At 36.4% G+C, this 20,491-nt stretch overlaps 1 protein-coding gene across 9 annotated transcripts in view; it reads right to left on the minus strand.

Annotated features, from left to right (window-relative positions):
• Positions 1 to 908: 908 nt before the first annotated feature.
• The window catches only part of LOC129726407 (sex-lethal homolog), a 470,782-nt gene continuing 451,199 nt past the window's right edge, over positions 909 to 20,491 (minus strand). For 3 of the 9 annotated variants that reach the window (XR_008728334.1, XR_008728332.1, XR_008728335.1), the window contains 5 exons: positions 6,870 to 7,562; positions 1,762 to 4,924; positions 1,481 to 1,707; positions 1,220 to 1,420; positions 909 to 1,139 (listed from right to left, as the gene is read on the minus strand). Coding sequence is in view for 1 of the 9 variants with exons in the window: in XM_055683049.1 (XP_055539024.1) it covers positions 1,123 to 1,175 (53 nt within the window). In the remaining 8 variants the exon portion in view is untranslated. Of the gene's footprint in view, positions 1,176 to 1,219; positions 1,421 to 1,480; positions 1,708 to 1,761; positions 4,925 to 6,869; positions 7,563 to 20,491 lie in introns of all 9 variants that reach the window. The other 6 variants (XR_008728329.1, XR_008728333.1, XR_008728331.1 and 3 more) reach the window with 6 other exon arrangements.

Genomic DNA, 20,491 nt, shown 5'->3' on the forward strand with positions numbered 1-20,491 from the left:
TTAAATTTAAACTGAGTGCGTGATATTTTTGTAACCCCGTTACATACTTCACTGGGACAAAAACAATAAGCATTGCCAGGTATATGTGAGCCGTTGTAGAACAGAGTGGTTTATGTGCCATCGAGCAATTTTTTGGGAGAGGAAATTTTCGAAAAATCTTTTAATGAAGAAAACGATTTAACTCGTTCAAAATCGCATACTACATGATACACATAACATGTCCATGTCACAGTAGACATTGAATGTAATGTATCATGTTACAAATTACATGTTACTGAAAATGTTACTTATTCATGTTATATCACATATAACATGTTACAATTCACATGAGGCATGTTACGTATTACATATCACATGTAACATGTTATATGTTACAAAGCACATGATGTTATACCGACCTATGTACATAGACCACTCTGTTCCGAAAAAAATGGCTATTCTGTTTCAGACGAAATTTCAACATGGTTTAAATCAGCTTTAAAGTATGATTTTTTGAAATTTTTATAATCGCCCAAGTACAGTTTTTGAGTAAATGTGATGATTGCAAAAAACTCATTTTTGGAAAAAATGGTTTATTGACCACTCTTTTCCGCAACGGCTCATGTTATAATATGTTCCTGACGTTTCAAAGTTAATTTTTGCATAATAAAACCGGCACAAACCCAGTGGAATGAAGAAATTCGCTATTAGAAGTGCGTATGCTTTAATTGGAACACCCAGGTGAACAGCCGTCATCAGTGAACGACGATTTCGGAGTTTCAAGCTAAATTAAATATTCATACATACATGTACTTATCAGCAGACATATACACGCGTAGTCGACTCTTTTTTTGTAATAGGGCCCATTTTTTAACTAGAAGGTTGCTATATTTTAATTGATGTGATATATTGACAACATATCAAAAAAAGATTTCATTCGAATGAAAAAAAAATCTTGAAAATTAAGTTTCGTGGAGTAAACATTATTCATCATTTGTACATTTTTTTCACGTATATAAACTCGCTTTTGTAACAGCCATCAGAGAACCAGCTGATTGGCACACGTAATCACTCTCCCTGCAAGATCCTGTTGGGTATAACAATCTGAATGCATTTGAAATTACTCATCGTTAACTGCCATTGCTAAATCGTCTTCCCATCTGAGTTGTCGATAATGTTGAAAATCCTGCAGAATTCTAGAAAACAAACAAGAACGAAATAAAGACTATTATGAAACTACCGGATGTGCGTTTTTCTGTTGAGAATACGATGAATTTCGTGGATCGTTCGAGTTCGTGGATCAATCATTTTTATATATTATCATTTCTTCCTGAAGCTTCACACGCTCGAGAGCCTCTTCGCGGCTATCGAATTTATATACGCTAATGAAAATCTTTGAGCCCCATTCATGTATTAGCACAGAGTCCAAAAAATCTGTATGCTGCAAAAAATACAAAAATATACAAAATATATGTGTGAAAAAGAAAACATTGATTCATACTATTCCTTTTTCTTGTTCCGTTAGTAATTCATTTTCTAAATAAAGACTCATGCGATATTGCTGCTCATCAGTGAATATGTTCGATATTTGGTACCATTTCAATATGTTTTCAATTTTTGATACATTTCGATACATACTTAATATATTTATCAAACAACGTTCGAAGCTCAGACTTGTACTTTTCGTACGTACTGGCAATAAAATCTATTGAAAGATCATGACAATCTCTGAAAAAAATAAGGAATAAAAACATGCTTTTTGTTGATTTGAGCTAATTTAACCGATGAGTAAGTTTTTTTCCCCGATCAGGAAATGTGGCCACAAGCTCTTCGAGTAACTGGATGCTCTTTCTTGTTTGCTCCATATTTGCACCGTCATTACCAACATTTGACGAACCAGTACGTGCAAATATGCCTTTTTGCAGACGAGTTTCCTTTCTTGTAACATTCTTCGATTTTTTGTAGGTGATTTTCGCTTTGTTATCCGGGTTAAAACCTTTTGTCGAATTCGTACTTTGGGAGTTCGTGTTTTAGAGCTGCGTTTTCTATTGTTCGGAGGTAATTGCATTCGTTTTGCTTTACCAAGTTGTCTAAACCGTCTCGCTCTTCTGTTATTTATTGAGCATTGCATTTTGCGAACTTGCTAATTGATGAAAGTATTGAAAATGCAGTTTATTAATTTTTCATAACATTTTGAAAAAAAACAATCTCACTGTCCTGTTGTATATATTCTTTGAGCCGTGCTTTAACAGAGAATCGGCTTTCACGAAATAGGTCGTAAAACTTTTCTTTAAAAATGAGGAACAATTGTAGTCCAATATCACGGGCAACTTTCTTAGGGAATTGAAATAATTTCGAATAACGTTTCATTCTGCAAAATATATAGCTTTCGTCTAGCTCGTTTTTATCCAGCATTATCATATTTTGACGGCATCGAGTATGCACGAGCTTAGAAACCGCATGACCAACGATGTACACGACGGTATTTACTTCAGCTGCATCTAAAGGTTCTATGTTTCCAAAATCAATCGGCACGAAAAAACGCATGGAACAATTCTCACTTCCTGCGCATTCCAGAGGATCTTTTTCAGAGTCCACGATACTTTGACTTTCTATCATATTCTTCGAATTGTCGCCTTCACAGTTAGCGTTTTCAACAGCTCGTAGGCCATTAAAAATACTACAATACTTTAGTGCTGCTGCGAAATGCAAAGCGTTGGGAGAATCATTAGATCCACAACCCCGTCTTTTATTGGAAAATTGGTTTTCGAGCGGATCATGGCAAAGATTTATTGTGCATATGTAGGAAACTCCATATTCTTTGCTTAAATTTTTCCAAAGCATAGAAAGCGCTTTTATATTTTGCAGATATCTATTTAGGCATGGTGGGAATCGTTGTGCTTTTGTCAATGTGTTAGCGCATTCGGCTGCTTGTGCTGCATCGAAACAGTAGTTAGGTACAAATTGGAGATTTTTGATTGGTTTTTCCATTTTGTTCAGAAAATCCCAATGATCACTATTTTCAGCTATTGCAGCACGCAACGGCTGTACGAAAAACTGTTTGAATTTTCCATCTAATTCAAGAGTATTTTCCATTTCAAACATAAAAACAGAAGAATGAACACTAAAACCAGACAAAGAAAGTCAACTGTGTTGCATACAAGTATCGATTATCGATACTTCAATTTTTCCTAAAATATATAGGAACTAAATTAGAGTGCTGTTCGGATTCGAGCAGCTCTGTCAAAAGAGATTCTAATAAATGCGAACGACGTGAAGTTGAGCGTCAGTTTATTTCCAGCATCCAAACAGTTACGTTGGTTTACTTGTATCTAAAGTGTAACTAAAAGAAACCTCCCACGGAAGGTTATTAAGTGGCAGAACCACATAATATATTAAGATGGAAAAAAATAATATATTAATATAAATAATATATTATATATTATTTAATATAGAGCGGGGGCCTAGCGTGGTTGGTAACGTCTCCGCCAACCACGCTCGACGCCTGGGTTCGAATCCCACCGCCGACATAGGTGTCGATGGTTGTGAGGTGGCGTGATCCACTCACAACCAACCCAACTGGTCTAGATTCAATCCTAGCCGACACCGGGAGATTTTCTGAGGCGAAAAATCTCTGGGATCACGCCTTCCATCGCATGAGGAAGTAAAGCCGTTGGCGCCGGTCCGTTAATCAACGGGTCGTGAGTTAGGGTCCTGGGTGGAGTCGCCTCCCCGGGCGTCGGTGATTGGCACAACAACAGTGGCGGAGCTAGACCGACGGTAAATAAGCGAGAATAAAAAAAAATATTATATAATAAATAAATAATATATTAAGATAGAATCTTTAAACTTTGGTCGTTCTAAATTACTTCTCTGGAATTGGAAACCAGACGTTTGGGTTTTCCGGATTGATTTCGACAGGATAATAATTTTAACAGGATAATAAAAACTGTATACTATATAAAGAATATTCATGAATGAAAAGGATATCATGAATTGACAATTAAATAAAATAAATAATAGCTGCAAAGAAAAGAGATAACATTCAACAGTAATTAATCATAACCTTTGTAAATTGTAAATTAACATTAGGATTTAAACCATTTCGCTAGTCGGTCATTTAAAAAGCATAATTTTGAAAAACTTTGTATGACGAACTTGAAGTCCTTAGATAGAAATACAGCAGACTAAAACACCGGAGTGCACATTCTCAGCAAATTATCACACAGCTCCAGTGTTTGTGTCTGTTGTGTACTACTTGAGATTTTCAAGCCCGTCATACAACATTGTTTAAAACTGTGCTTTTTGATGTCGGTCTGATAAAAAATAAACATAATAAACATATCCTTAACCTAACTATAGAACCACATACAAAAAGAGGAAAATTAAAATAAACATGTTTCATTTACGAACCTTGGCCGAGTTAAACTTGAACCGAGAGTTGAAAACATCAAAGAGTTGGTCGAAAAGCTCTATAAATGAAGCAGTTGGTAACACCTCTTTCTCCAAACATTGCAATTTAATGATGTGTTGATAGCTTTAGCAGTGGTTCCACTAAGGGTTTGCGTTGCTAGCTTGACATTCATCTTTGAAAACGCAGGAAGCTCGACCGCTTTTTGAGTAAGCTTCGGAACTAATCGAGGCATTTTTGAAATATCCATTTTGTACAGTTCACGTATGTGTTGGAAAGACACTATTTCGTCCTGGAAAAGTACATTCTTGTTGAATAAATTGTTTCGTAGCGACTCAAGTGTAGTACGGAGCGTCGAAAAAAACAATACGGGATGGCCATCTATATCGAACATTGGTTTATCAACTGTAACGCCTAATGCCCTAGCAGTCCTATTTCCTATCCTATTTTAAACATAGTTCTCACAGCTTCTTCAATTATTTTTTGTTGTCGTGTACAGCTAAGGGTTGTCTTTGCGAGAAAGTATCCGAAGGTCTGAAAAAAGAGCATTATAATAGATTTTTTCATTGTAATGTAGGAATGATCTATTCCAGCGGTTCTCAACCTTTTATGTCCGCGTACCCCTTGGCGATATTTTTCAAATCAATTGTATCCCCTGGCTTGGAACGTTCTCACAGAGTGAAAAAAAGAATGATAGGTCATGTTGTGGTAACCTAGTTCAGGTTTCAAATTGAACTATGGTTTATTTGATTGCTACAATCATGTTTTAAGAGCAATTGAACAACAAATGAAGTATTATAAAAAAAATGTTTTGTTCGCCATTACTGATTTTTCTTTCGCGTACCCCCTGAAGGCTGTCGCGTACTCCAGGTTGAGAATCGCTGATCTATTCGAAAATTGCGGGGTATAGTTAAAAATTGTGTGGTAAACAAGATATTATAAACTAATACATACTTTTTTTAAAGGTGGAGGGGGAGGTTAGTTTTTGAATTCACATATTGTGCTCTGCCACAAACAGTGACATATCAACACTATCACATATATTTAACATTTTATTATATTAATAAAGTGTGATTGTTTCAGTGAATATACGCAAATCTTATACCTGCTTCAAGCAACAAAACAAAACCTAAACCTAAATAATCCTATGGAGTTCAATCATACAAGACCGGGAAGGACGCTTTTGAATAATTTTCAAAAGCTTATTCTGAATCCTTTGAAGCATAATTTTCCTAATTGCAGGTAGGACTGCATATAACAAGTGTGGTCTAAATATTTGTTTGTATATTAACAGTCATTCTTGACACAATATCTAGAATTCCTGCTAATAAGAGGATATTAACATTTTATATACTCATTGCACTTTGATTGGATGTTCTCTGGATGTGTTGAGGTAAGATCTCAGACGTCCACGTAAGAACAATATTGGTCAAAAATTTCATGGAAATTTTAAAATAGAAATACGTTATAAATCACTCGTACACTAGCGCCGCATGGTGATCTTATCTAAGTGTTTAACTTGATCAGATCAATTAAAGGCCACACCGGTCATTTTAACAACATGAAAATTGACAACATGAAACTCTTGACTAATGCATAAATAATATTAATTGTGTTTTTGATGGCAAACACGCATTACTTTCACCGCTTTTCAGTTTTGCGGAACAATGTTCAGTTCAAGAAAAATGTCAAACAAGTTCAATACTCAGGGTCAGGTAAATTCTTCGACAAATTGAATTTCATTCTATCCAATCCTGTAGCATTGTTGTTGTATGAAAAAAATTCGACATCAAAAACGGAGTCTCTTCCGCAGTTATTAAAGTGCTTCTAGATCATATACTGTGTGCTGTTATTGAAGATCAGCTCTGCTTCATGAATACGAATATATTTACCAAATACAGTCGAATCTCTTTATAGCAACATTGCAAGGGACTGTCGTTGAAGCGAAATTTCGCAATAATACGAATAATATTTGTATATGTAGAACAAAAGGTACCGTTGAGAATATTAAAAACGAATTCACTAAAGTCGCTTTTTACGCGGGGGATACGTGCCGCGTAAAAAAAAACGCGTAAATTCCGGAATCCGCGTAAAAAACCGCGTAAATTCCGGAATCCACGTAAAAAAAAACGCGTAAATTCCGGAATCCGCGTAAAAAAAACCTGCGTTAATTCTGCATTCCGAGTGAAGGGAAACCGAAATCCGCGCAAAAAAAAAAATACCGCGTAAATTCCCGAATCCGCGTAAAAAAGCCGCGTAAATTCCGGAATCCGCGTAAAAAAACCGCGTAAATTCCGGAACCCGCGTAAAAAAACCGCGTAAATTCCAAAATCCGCGTAAAAAACCCGCGCAAAAAAAACGCGTAAGAAGCGACTTTAGTGTAATTTTAGTATGAAACTGAGTGGCCTTCAAGAATGACGCTATAGCGAAATTTGTCGTTATAAAAAATGCCGATTTAGAGGGTTTTAACTGTACTTACTTGTTTATACTTACTGCCTACTCCTCTAGCCATGATTGTAATAGCCTCATTAGCTAAATTAGCAGTATCATTTTCTTCATTAACTTTGAATACACCGTCGTTCGAGAGACCATAGAAGAAGTCGCTTTTCGCATGAAAACCTATTGTCGGTTTCAAAGACATTCCAATGAGTAATACAATCAACTTGTCCCGTTCTTGGAGTCCAGACGCAATAATAGACATACGTCGTATGATTTCAAGATTGAATCCCGGATTGCTGCCATCTGGTGATAGATTTAGGATGCGGCATGCATAAAACACCTGCTGCTCTCAAATTTTTGTATGCTGATCCCGAATTTATACGCTGACAAGTTACAGTGTATTTCATGCTCGGATATCTTCGTGTATTTTTATTGATACAAAAATTTTTCATGGACTCGAGCAATATCGGATTGCATTTTAAGGTCTTGAGTAGTTTGTTCCCCTTTTTCTCTTTGGCTTGGCTCGCTTTTAATTGCTTTTTCAATTGCTGGATTTTTGCATTGTTTTTCACCAGAGTTTGTTTTTGCCGATAGCAAATTCTTTGAAATCTGCGTCTTCGTTGCTGCTCCTCTGACAAACTACACTGAAGGTTTTTACGTTTCACCATCTCTAACTCGTATAATGAACGACAACTGCTGCAATCCATTTTCAATTGTACGCTTGGGCTAGGTACTGAAACAAAAATAATACCTTTATTTTTTTTATTTCTAGAACGTGTTTTCGAATATCGTTCAGAACCATGTGAATCATGGTAGAATGCACTTGCAATTTTGAATCCTGGTGAAAAACAAAGATGTCGACCATTTCAGTTTTATCAAAACAAAATTCTTGGAAATCAACAGATTTTATATTACACTCAGAACTTCAGTAATATAACTCAATGTGCCAGTGCCTAATATCCTGACCCAGCTATAGAGCTGAATGACTTTCTGGTTAAAAGCTCTCTAATAAAAATCAAAATCAAAAAATCCTGACCCAGCGGAACTTACGATCAGTGTTGCCACTAAGTTTCAAATAAAATCTGGCAAAACGAAAACAAAAAGTCTGGTAAAAATTTGGCGCTTATTTTTGGATAAAATTCCTGGTAGAATTTAAAGTGATGACCTTTTTTTGTCCTCGCCGGGTAAGGTAGGTAAAGGCCAGCCACGGCCCATATCGATGTATTGACCTTTTTGCGAGCAAACGCGGAAAATGAACCAGATATTTGCCAGATTTCATATCTGGCAAATATCTGGCAGATTCTGAGGTTTATCTGTTAGTCTGGCTCGCGAACAGAAATCTGGCAAAATCCAGATTTATCTGGCATACTGGCAACATTGCATACAATATATGCTGCTTATCTATGATAATAGACAAACATCAAACAACCAACCACTGATCTAAAATACAACATTATTGTTTTAGTTTAGATTTAATTCTAGCACGTAGTCAGCTGCGAAGGTAAAAAATTTGTTCTTAGTTATGATACTTCAGAAAGTATAAGACACTTGCTATTAATGGCGCCGTTAACCTCTTGAGAACCAAGCGAAGCATTTTTCACAAATTTTGAATTGTTTTTTTTGACGTGGGACTACGTCTTTGTTTACTATACTGAGATGCATTCTGTAAAATTGGAAATAAAACTGGCAAATGTTGCTTCAGATTTCAAACGTTAATAACAGCATAACCACTTGATGGATAACAATAACCAATATGTTGTTGGATAGATAAAATGTATAACAATTTTTTAATATGCTAGTTATCACTCTAATTTCATTGCTAAGCGGTGAATTGCTAAAAAGATTCAATGACAAATTTACGCGAACAATGAATCAATTACATGCGAGCATTCCTAGCACAGACGACGTGAATGGACACAATCCGTTTCCTGTGATATTCTCTGTATCAATATCAGAATAAAAATTGACAGAGTCTCCCCGTCCCAATAGGTCAATTTATTTTTGCTTCCATGAGCTTAGACTAATATGATGTCTCGAAGGTAAAAACTTTCCGACACGTTTGAAACAACCCCCATTCTTGAACTAATTCTAAACCTGCTTTCAGAAGCTAATAAAAACTGATGTCTTGAAAGAAAATATGCCGGTTAAAGTAACAGTACCAGTGGAGTAAAGAACCGCAGGTCTCTCGTCGTCTATGATTACAGCAGTACTCTTCTATTCGTACATTTCAGCGGTACACTTCTATTCGTACTGCAGCGGTACTATTCGTATTACAGTGGTACACTTTTGTTCGTACATTTCTATTCGTGTGCAATCGAGGAAAGACTGCAATGCTGCTGTTGATGGTGATTGAAAGTTTATCTCATAAATATTATTACCATAAATTACTCAACAAGAAGTGTAAATTTTTGCAACGAATATTTATTTAATTTTATCTTCGATATTCACTAAATAATCGTGATAGTATCGAAAGAGTAAATTCCCAAATATACACACTTATAGAAGAATAAGAGCCTGCGAATGCTTGTGAATTTTTGGTTTAGGCTGATACAAATTTCGAATTCTTTTTATGTCCAAGGTTATCAAAGTTAGCAGAAAGGGTGGCAAAAAATAAATAACACCGAGACGAAAAAATAAAAAGAAATATCTTTGATCAAAGTTTGTGTGCAAGTTATGACGTTTGTAACTTGCACTTAAATAAATGTTGAAAAATAACACTTTATTATTATTATTATTTATTTCGCTATTCGCTTGCCTTTCGACGACACTCTCGCTGTTACCTGACTCGTTTGTTGCTAAATTAAGCATTTATGATGTCGGAAAACCAATGAATTGAACAAAACAGTTTGAGCTTTTTTTTTTCTTCCCCTTCCAATATTCAAGATTTTTGAAGGGGGGCGGGGGTTTTGGTGACATAAAATGAAAATAAAATTTGTAACGGCCTTATTTACTAAGATTCATTCAGAATCTCTTTTCACATTTCGAAAAAAAATTTATTGCCAGGGGAGGCTGATAACAGAAATACGTACAGTCTCTGAGCAAACACATTGATTCTGTCTGCAGACTCTGTATATTTTGTATTAAAAAATCCCCTTATTACAGTGTTTAGTCCCACGTCATCATTTCATATAACCCTAGGGCTGTATACCTTGTAGTATTTTAAGGGGGAGATGTTAGTAGCCTAATTATTTATGATAAATATTAGTAAATAATAAGTATGTGTTTCCAATCGAAAATGGTGACTTCTCAACACTGTTAGAAAAACTGTAATTTTAATTGTTAAGATTTGTTTGCTTTCGCAGTTATGACTTATCACTCGTAGGGATTTAAACCTACTTGTCAAAAAAGGGAAGTAAACTTGCAACTAATTTTTTTATTGCTAACTTATTGGCTATAAAAAAGCTTATCGTAGCAATTGAGGATTGCATTAATTTTTGTCGAAAATTGTTAATAATTTTATTTGACATAGCTTCTAATGTTTCAACACCAGTAAGTCTACGTAATTCGAGTCTACCAAGCCAAGGAGGACGTTTCAAAATCATTTTCAGAATTTTATTCTGAATCCTTAGAAGCGTTTTCTTCCTTGTTAACCAACAACTTGACCAGATCGGTACAGCATAAAGCATTGCTAATCTAAAAATTTGTTTGCAAATCAAAAGTTTATTCTTTAAACAAAGTTTGGAATTTCGATTAATGAGAGGAAATAAACATCTCGTATATTTGATGCGCTGGGCTTGTATACTCTCAATGTGCTATTTGGAAATAAGCTTTTTATCGTAAATTAGTCCCAAGTTCTTAACCTCATCGGACCAACTTAAAATAACCCCATTCATCTTGACAACGTGATTATTGTTTGGCTTGGTCTTATGGGGAAAGTTTTAGAAGCATTGGAAGAGATTTTCCACTTTTGCAAGTAGGAAGAAAAAATATTTAAACTTTTCAGCAATCGACTGCATATGACATGAAGACTTTTTCCTTTTACGGAAATGCTTGTGTCATCGCAGATCAACAATGACTCTGTGCATCCGGGAGGCAAATCTGGAGATCTGAAATGAATATGTTGTACAGGACTGGACCCAAGACTGAACCTTGAGGCACACCTGCTCTGACAGGAAATCTATCAGATTTTGAATTCTGATAGACAACCTGCAGAGTTCGATCAGTAAGATAAGTTTTTAAAATTTTGATTAGAAAAGTTGGAAAATTAAAAGTTTGCAATTTCGCAATCAAACCATTATGCCAAACACTGTCGAATGCTTTTTCTATATCTAATAGAGCAGCTCCAGTGGAATAACCATTAGATTTGTTAGCTCGTATTATATTTTTAACTCTGAGCAATTAATGAGTTAATTAATGAGCGAAATCCAGACTGTTCATCTTCAAAAATTGAATTTTCGTTGATGTGTGACATCATTCTGTTGAGAATAATTCTCTCAAACAGTTTACTTATTGAAAAAAGCAAACTGATTGGTCGATAACTTGAAACCTCAGCTGGATTCTTATCCGGCTTCAAAATTGGACTAATTTATGCATTTCTCCATAATTTGGAAAAATATGCAATTTTGAAGCAGCAATTGAAAATTTTCACTAAAAATTCCATTGTGCTCTCAGGGAGGTGTTTAATTAATATGTTAAGAGCCAGTTCGCGAAGACCGCAACTAGGTCTTGTTTCGAGGTTTTCCGATTGGACTGAAACTTTTAGGGTTTGTTTATCTATATAATAGAACAATGTTTTGCATATTATCAGATTTTTTGAAAAGGGGTAAGTGGGGTAAAATAACCCGCCAAAAATTAATGTCAAAAAACTGCTAAAAACGTAAAATTGCTATAACTTTGAGTAAACTGAACCGATTTTCATGAAAATTGGCATGTTTGTTTTACCTTATAAAAGGAACAAAAAAAGGGGTAATGGAAGTTGCTGTCGAGAATACAGAGCTTTCATTTGATATATAAAGAAAATGCGCCGTTATAAAGATGCGTGAGAACATCCAATTTTTCTATAATATGTTTTTGACCATTATTTTGTACGCATTGTGCGAGAAGCGTTACTCCGCTATAGTTTTGAGTTTTGTTGAAATTTGGCATGCTATGTTGAGTCCGACCCTGGACCAATATTAATAGTTACTAGAGCAACGTTTTCTTAGAAACCTAATATAATATTTAATCAGAATTAAGAGAAAATTTGATCATTCGTTATCAGTTGCTTGAAGAGCTAACACTCGTTAGTTTCTTGTTCTGCGAAATTCATGATTCGAGATCAAATACTTAGAACATGCTAATTATACTGTATAAAATCTAAGGGAAGACAAACGAGGTACAACTGAATTCGCAGTGGATTATCACTTATCAGATTATTTCTTAAAAAGTGAAACTGCAAACGTGAAAAAAATGCGGAATACAGCAAAGTGTCAAGCTAAAGAGAATATCATGTCTGATTGAGTAAGTGAAAGTTTTGAGAATTTCTTAGTGCAATTCTAAAGAAAACAACAACTGCCGCATCTACAACGGCTGAAACTGAACTGTATTGATTGTTTGCGTAGTTTTCAATCAGGTGAGTGAATTTTCAAATAATTAATTAGGGGCCATCCACATACCACATGGACAGATTTTTAACGATCTTGAGCCCCCCCCCCATCCCCCTCCGTGGAAAACTGCCCATATAAATTCTAAAAAAAATATATGGACCGTGGACATTAGCCAACCCCCCCCCCAAAGCTGTCCACGTGGTATGTGATTTTTTTTTCCACCAACTTACAGTAAAAATGGCTACAAAATGCGCACTGGAATCGATTTCTGCTTGTGGTAAGCATCAGGGCCGGTGTAACACTATTTTCCCGAGTGGGTAGTAGGTTCCTGGGTGACAAAGGCATAGCCAGAAAGGTTAGGGGGACGGGGGGGGGGGGGGGAAGATAGTTGAGATTGATAAATTTCCCATGGAAGGTAATTACACAGACAAACAGACTCCATGACGATTTCATCGACCAGAAAAATAACGATTATTTTGAAATTTTGCTTAGTGAGCAGTGATGCCGCTTGTGTTGCTATAAGCAAGCGTGCACATTCTTTTAAGAAGCAGAGCAAAGTCTTGGTGCTACATTCCGTATCGGAACTCGACCTTCTGTTTTATTATACACAGACTTCGCAGTCAACTGTTAAGTATACAGGACAATTGCGGGGCTAGCGCTATGATTCTACTGACACTAACAGTCTCTCCCGAGCCGGGACTCGAACATACGACGACTGGCTTGTTAGGCCATTTTTTTTTCATTTTATCGTGTTACTTCGAGAGTAAGCCGAAAGTAATTACATATGTTACGATGTGAGCAGTTTTTGAACACAAAATTTTTGAGAGCTTGTTTACCCCACTTACCCTTTTTTCCAAAAACCTCAAATTTCGATATAACATAGCATAAACAAACGTTACCTGAAAATTACAGCCCAATTGAAGAACAATGACACAAAACGGAGTAACGCTTCTCGCACAATGGGTACAAAACAATGGTCCAAAACATGTTATAGAAAAATTGGCTTTTCTCACGCATCTTTATAACGGCGCATTTTCTTTATATATCAAATGAAAGCTCTTGAGTTGCACTACAAAACGTATTGTTTGGATTTTAATCCTAGATCTGTTGGTGAGAGAAAAACAGCTGTGAAAATCACCAATTTTTTTAGAAAAATGCAAATTTCTCTGCATGTATTCTCGACAGCAACTTCCAATAACCCTCTTTTTGTTCCTTTTATAAGGTAAAACAAACATGCCAATTTTCATGAAAATCGGTCCAGTTTACTCAAAGTTATAGCAATTTTACATTTTTAGCAGTTTTTCGACATGAATTTTTGGCGGGTTATTTTACCCCACTTACCCCTTTTCAAAAAATCTGAGAATATGCAAAACATTGCTCTATTATATTGATAAACAAACCCTGAAAGTTTCAGCCAAATCGGAGAACCTCGATACAACCTCCCTTGTAAAGGTGGTTGCGGTTCTCGCGAACTGGCTCTTAAAAATTTCATCGTCACCAGGTGCTTTCATATTTTTGAAATTTTTTGTAATTGATTCAACCTCATTCAAATTAGTTTCAATTATTTCTCCAGGCAAAAAATTCTGGAAAGAAATTAAAACAAATTGACGTGTGACTTCATTTTCAATTGAACTCACAAAATTTAAATTTGAATTATGAACACTCTCAAACTGCTGGGCAAGTCTTTGAGTCTTTTGTTTATTGGATACAAGAAAACGTCCATTATCTTTTGGAACTGAAAAAAGACTTTGAAGATTTCTTAAGAATCTTCGACAGCTTCCAAAAGGGTTTTGAATATAGTTTCAACTTTTCAACTTTAGTTTAAAAATTTTGATTTCTCAAAAGAGTAAATCTATGTTCAACCTCTTTCTGTAAATCTTTATAAATAGTTTTAAAAATAGGGTCACAAGAACGTTGGTATTGACGTCTGCGGACATTTTTCAAACGAATTAGAAGTTGAAGATTCTCGTCAATTATTGGTGTATCAAATTTTACTTGAGCCTTTGGAACAGAATAATTCCTGGCATCAATAATTACACATTTTATTGCTTCCAAAGCGGAATCAATATTCACTTCGTTTTGCAAATCCGTTCATTATGGAAATTACTCTCAATATGAGTTTTATATTTTTCCCAATAAGCCTTGTGATAGTTAAAAACAGAGCTCATAGGGTTCATGTGATATAGAAAAAGTTATTGGAAGATGGTCAGAATCAAAATCAGCATGTGTGATCAATACCGGACAATCACTCTGTTGAACGCCGCCTACAAGGTACTCTCCCAAATACTTTGTCGTCGACTATCACCATTTGCGAAGCAGTTCGTGGGGCACTACCAGGCGGGATTTATGGGTGCCCGCGCCACCACGGATCAGATATTCGCGGTTCGGCAGGTTATGCAGAAATGCCGCGAATATAACGTGCCCACACATCATATGTTCATCGATTTTAAATCGGCGTACGACACAATCGATCGGGACAAGCTATGGCAAATTATGCACGACTACGGATTTCCGGACAAACTGACGCGGTTGGTCAAAGCGACGATGGATCGAGTGATGTGTGCAGTTCGAGTTTCGGGGGCACTCTCGAGCCCCTTCGAAACCCGAAGAGGTCTAAGGCAATGTGATGGGCTCTCGTGCCTACTATTTAACATTGCCCTGGAAGGTGTCACTAGAAGAGCGGGGATTAACACGAGTGGCACGATATTCCAAAAGTCGGTTCAACTGTTTGGTTTCGCCAACGATATTGACATTGTGGCTCGGACCTTTGTGAAGATGGCAAATACGTACATCGGACTAAAGGCTGAAGCCAAACGTATTGGACTGGTCAATGCATCGAAGACGAAGTACATGAAAGGAAGGGGTTCACGAGAGGACAGTGCTAACCTCCCACCTCAAGTTCAAATTGGTGGTGATGAAATCGAGGTGGTTGATGAGTTCGTGTATCTGGGCTCACTGGTAACTGCCGACAACGATACCAGCAGAGAAATTCAACGGCGCATTATGGCAGGAAATCGTGCATACTTTGGTCTCCGGAGGACGTTCCAATCGAGTAAAATTCGTCGCCGCACCAAGTTAACCATCTACAAGACGCTGATCAGACCGGTAGTCCTCTACGGGCATGAGACATGGACTATGCTTGTGGAGGACCAACGCGCCCTTGCGGTCTTCGAGCGGAAGGTGTTGCGTACCATCTTCGGTGGACTGCAGATGGAAAACGGAGTGTGGAGAAGGCGAATGAACCACGAACTGCAGGAGCTACTTGGGGAGCCATCTATCGTTCACACCGCTAAAATAGGCAGGTTGCGGTGGGCTGGGCATGTTGTAAGGATGTCAGACGACAGCCCGGTAAAGATGGTTCTTGAAACCAATCCGTCAGGGACGAGACGGAGAGGTGCACAGCGGGCAAGGTGGATCGATCAGGTGGAAGACGACCTGCGGACCCTACGCAGACTGCAGAGCTGGCGAACTGCAGCCATGGACCGAGTGGAATGGAGACGACTCTTACGTACAGCAAAGGCCACACCACGGCTAGGGACTGTTTGGTAAGGTCAGTATGTGTGATCAATTCACTACATATATGACATTGATCTGTTAGTATCAAATCGATTGTTGATGGATTTCTTACAGAAGAAAAACATGTATGACTATTCGGAGACAAAATAGAATAGTATCCTGAGGAACAATCATTGAATAAAATTTTGCCATTGGAATTACTTTGAAAATTATTCCATAATAGATGTTTAGCGTTAAAATCGCCGATATTAAAAAACTTTGAACGATTTCTCGTGAGTTTTTGTAAATAACCTTTAAAATAATTTTTGTACTCGCGTGTGCATTGGAATGGTATAATATGCTGCGGCAATAAATTAAATCCCAAGATCAGTTTGAACTTCAATTCCCAAAGATTCAATAACTTTCGTCTCAAGATGGGGAAGAGCACGATGTTTGATTCGGCGGTACATTACAATTTCATCCCTGAATTCTATCATATATTTTAATTAAATGTTAGGCTTAAAAAATGTTACGGTAATAATTGACAAGTTCACATTTCTGCCTTTCTCCTAGAAAGGTATAGCAATCACTTGCAAAACCGAAAGTGTAAAAGTGCTCCAAAGGGCCGAATGGCATATATCACTCGACTCAGCTCGACGAGCTGAGCATTTTCTGTATGTGTGTGTGTATGTGTGTGTGTGTGTGTGTGTATGTGCAGATTTTTATTCTCAATCACTTTTCTCAGAGATGGCTGTACCGATTTTCATGAAATTAATTGCAAATGAAAGGTCTTGTTGCCCCATAAGACCCTATTGAATTTCACCAAATACCTTAAAATAACAATATAGTTCACTCTCTAATTTCCCATATATTTCCGTAAAGACAGACAGGGAACACCCCCTCTTGTGGTGAAAAAGGTAACTAAACTCATTGCACAGTGGTACAGTAAGGCAATTTATGCGGACATAAGCGTTTCGTTGCGTTTTTGGTTTGCGATTTAAAGCCATAGTTTTTGTAAAAAGTTGTTTCTTATACATAGTCCTCTATTTATGTGCGAATGAAAATTAGGGTGGTCCTAAAATCAACGAAATAAAAACAAACTAACTTGGTTTTATTTGCATAAATAATTGTAAACCAACTAATTCTCAGCCTTTTCGCTCTATTTTTCAATTCAAATTTAAAAACAAATTTTTCTTCGGTAACTTTAATCAAAAATACGCCAATTTTGACGAAAAAACATTGTCGATATATTGTACAGATGGACTATTCACTATTTCTATTTTTAAAATAGGCCCTTTTAATATATTGATGTTTCCGTTTAGGGCAAATATAAATAATTTTTTTTGTATCATATGAAAGAACAAATATTGTATAAATATTGTGAAGAAATACCGAAATTTGCTTAAAATTAGTTGATCTACAACGGTGCCGATGAATGTATACATTTATTTCTGCAAATAAAAAAGTTAGTATTTTTATTTAGTCGATTTCAGGACCACCCCAATTTTCATTTGCACATAAAAAATAGACTAAATATAAGAAACAAGTTCTTAGAAAAAATTTTACTCTAAAACCACAAAATCGCATCGAAAAACTCATATCCGCCTACATTGCCTTACTGTACCACTGTGCATTGTTGTTGGATTTCTGTGAGCGTGTGACTGACATATTCACACACGAAACTGAATTTACTCAATTTTAGATTTAGTTGACTCAATTTCATACTTTCACAGAAAAAAATATGTTGCAGATTTCGTGCGTATATTGTTGGTATGTAAAACTAACGCCATTCCGGGAGTTAAATATTGTTAATATAATGTGATGTAGCTTATCGAGGCACTAAGAAGAAATATTCAAATAATCAGGCCATGACGTGTAAATGGTAAACTAATCCCAAGTTGCTATATACGTGGTTTCCTGTGTAACTTCACTAGCTCAGATCCATCACGGGAAGCAACTACGAAATGTGCGGCCGTCAAGCTCAAGCTCAATGATCAGGCCACGAAGTGTACAATTAAATGAAGGTTTCAATTACTCGTGGAGAAGATAAAAGGAGAAACCGCACAATGGTTGTCAATAGTCGTATATGGTTGTTGTGCAACTTTTAGCTTAGATAACACTTGAATGTTCTATCAATTTAACAATTTAAGTATGGATACATATAATGTTGTAATTGGTTTAAAAGCTTTATTATATTATATATAAAAGATGTTCAACAAAACAAACATAATTAGTGATAACAACTGTTATGCAAAAACTATTATTTAATGTTTAGTTTTCTTCGCTTTGAAAGTTTTTTTTTGTTTTTTTATCCATCCAAATTTTTTGCTTTCGAGTTCCAATCTTCGTATTAATCACTTGCAGCTTTGCTTTAACCAGCATATTTATGTATTTACTAGCTGACCCGGCAAACTACGTTCCGCCTATTTTTGTGTTTAATTTAATGACTTTCAACATTCCAAATTCATTGATTTCTTGCGATTTGTTTATATCTTTTGAAATTATTGGTCGTAGTATTCGGCTGTTTTCCAGAAGTTGCCATCTTACAATTCAAAATGGTGCCTGAGGTCAATTTTTAGCTCCATGCATCATTCTGGTTAAAGAAACACTCATATTGGGTGGTATTTGGTCACTTTAGGCTATTTTCCAGAAACCGGAAGTCACCACCCTGGATTTTAAAATGGCATTTGGAGACAATTTCTGGCCCTGAGCGTCATTCTGGTTTAAAAAACACCAATAATAGGTGTTATTTAGTAATTTTCGGCTGTTTTCCAGAAACCGGGAGTCACCATCTTAGAATTCAAAATGGTGTCTGTGGTCGATTCTAGCTCCTGCGTATCATTCTGGTATCGAAGCATCTCACATTGGATGGAAATCGGCCGGTTGAAAAAATACCCATATTGGGTGGTATTTGGTCATTTTCGGCAGTTTCCCATTCACCGGAGGTCGTCATCTTACAATTCATAATGTTGTCTGAGGTCGATTTGTAGCTTCAGTGCATCATAACAATCCCGGAAATACCCATAATGAGTGTTGTTTGGTCTTCTGCCACTGTTGTTTAGGAACCGGAAGTCACCATATTGGATTTCAAAATGGCATTTGGAGACAATTTCTGGCCTCTGAGCATCATTCTGGTCAAAGAAACACCCATATTTGGTTGTTTTTGGGTCATTTTCGGCAGTTTTCCAGTCACCGGAGGTCGTCATCTTACAATTCATAATGTTGTCTGAGGTTGATTTGTAGCTTCAGTGCATCATCACGATTTCAGAAATACCCATATTGGGTGGTATTTGGTCATATCTCACTGTTTCTTAGAAACCGGAAGTCGCTATCTTGGATTTCAAAATGGTATTCAGAGACAATTTCTGGCCTCTGAGCGTCATTCTGGTTAAATAAACAACCATATTAGGTGGTATTTGGTCATTTTCGTCTCTTTTCCAGTCACTGGAAGTCGCCATCTCACAATTCAAAATGTTGTCTGAGGTCGATTTGTGGCTTCAGTGTATCATAACAATCGCGGAAATACCCATATTTGGTCATTTGCCGCTGTTTTTCAGAAACCGGAAGTCGCCATCTTGGATTTCCAACTGGCATTTGGAGACAATTTCTGGCCTCTGAGCGTCATTCTAGTTAAAAAAAACTCATATTAGGTGGTATTTGGTCATTTTCGGCAGTTTTCCAGACACCGGAAGGCGCCATTTTACAACTCAAAATATTGTCGGAGGTCGACAAACGTACAAACCGTGGAACACCACTCATGGATTGCCTCATACATAGGCGAACTTTATTATTATAAAATATTCGGCCGAGTCCACTTCAGAATAAAATGTGCATTTTTCTCAGTGTACCCATTAGGGTAATATTATTGTTAAAAGTTATTCTTTTTCGCATGTCGTGTAAAACAAAATCAGAAGTGGCGCACCTAGCGGTCGAAAAGGTGACTAACGCTTCTGTCATTTTCAATTTGTCTTCATAATTACACGTAAGTGAACTATATTGGTATTTAAGATATTTGGTTCGAATGTTATGTGAAGAAATGTCTTCCAGAGGCTGTTTAAGCTCACTCACTTTTCTCAGAGATGGCTGGACCGATTTTCACAAAATTAGTCTCGAATGAAAGGTATAGTTTTCTCATAAGTTGCTATTGAATTTCATTGTGATCGGTTTGTAACTTTGTTCGTTATTTATAAAAATGTCAAATTACGTTATAACAGCAAAGCATATACCAAAGACCGCCTAAACTCACTTACTTTTTACAGAAATGGCTAGACCGGTTTGCACGAAATTAGTTGTAAATGAAAGGTTTAGTGGCCTCATAACACGCTATTGAACTTCATTGTAATCGGATGCTTAGTTTAGTTACCGTGTATCAAAATGTGAAAATCACGAAATTTTATTATCTCAGAAACTAAACAACCAATTTAATCAAAATTGGTGTCAAATAAACGGCCTGTTTTGAAAATCCTTAACTAATGATTAAACATGTGGTTCGAAATTATGTATAAAAGATATGTTTAAAAGAAGGAAATCACGTTTTGAAAAGTAACATATTCCAATTGGTTGGAAATGGAATGGTTGGACCGATTTTCACTAAATTAGTCTCAAATAAAAGATCTAGTTGCGCAATAAAATCTTATTTAAT

Source organism: Wyeomyia smithii, chromosome 3 (genome assembly GCF_029784165.1).
Source record: "Wyeomyia smithii strain HCP4-BCI-WySm-NY-G18 chromosome 3, ASM2978416v1, whole genome shotgun sequence".
NCBI lineage: Eukaryota > Metazoa > Arthropoda > Insecta > Diptera > Culicidae > Wyeomyia > Wyeomyia smithii.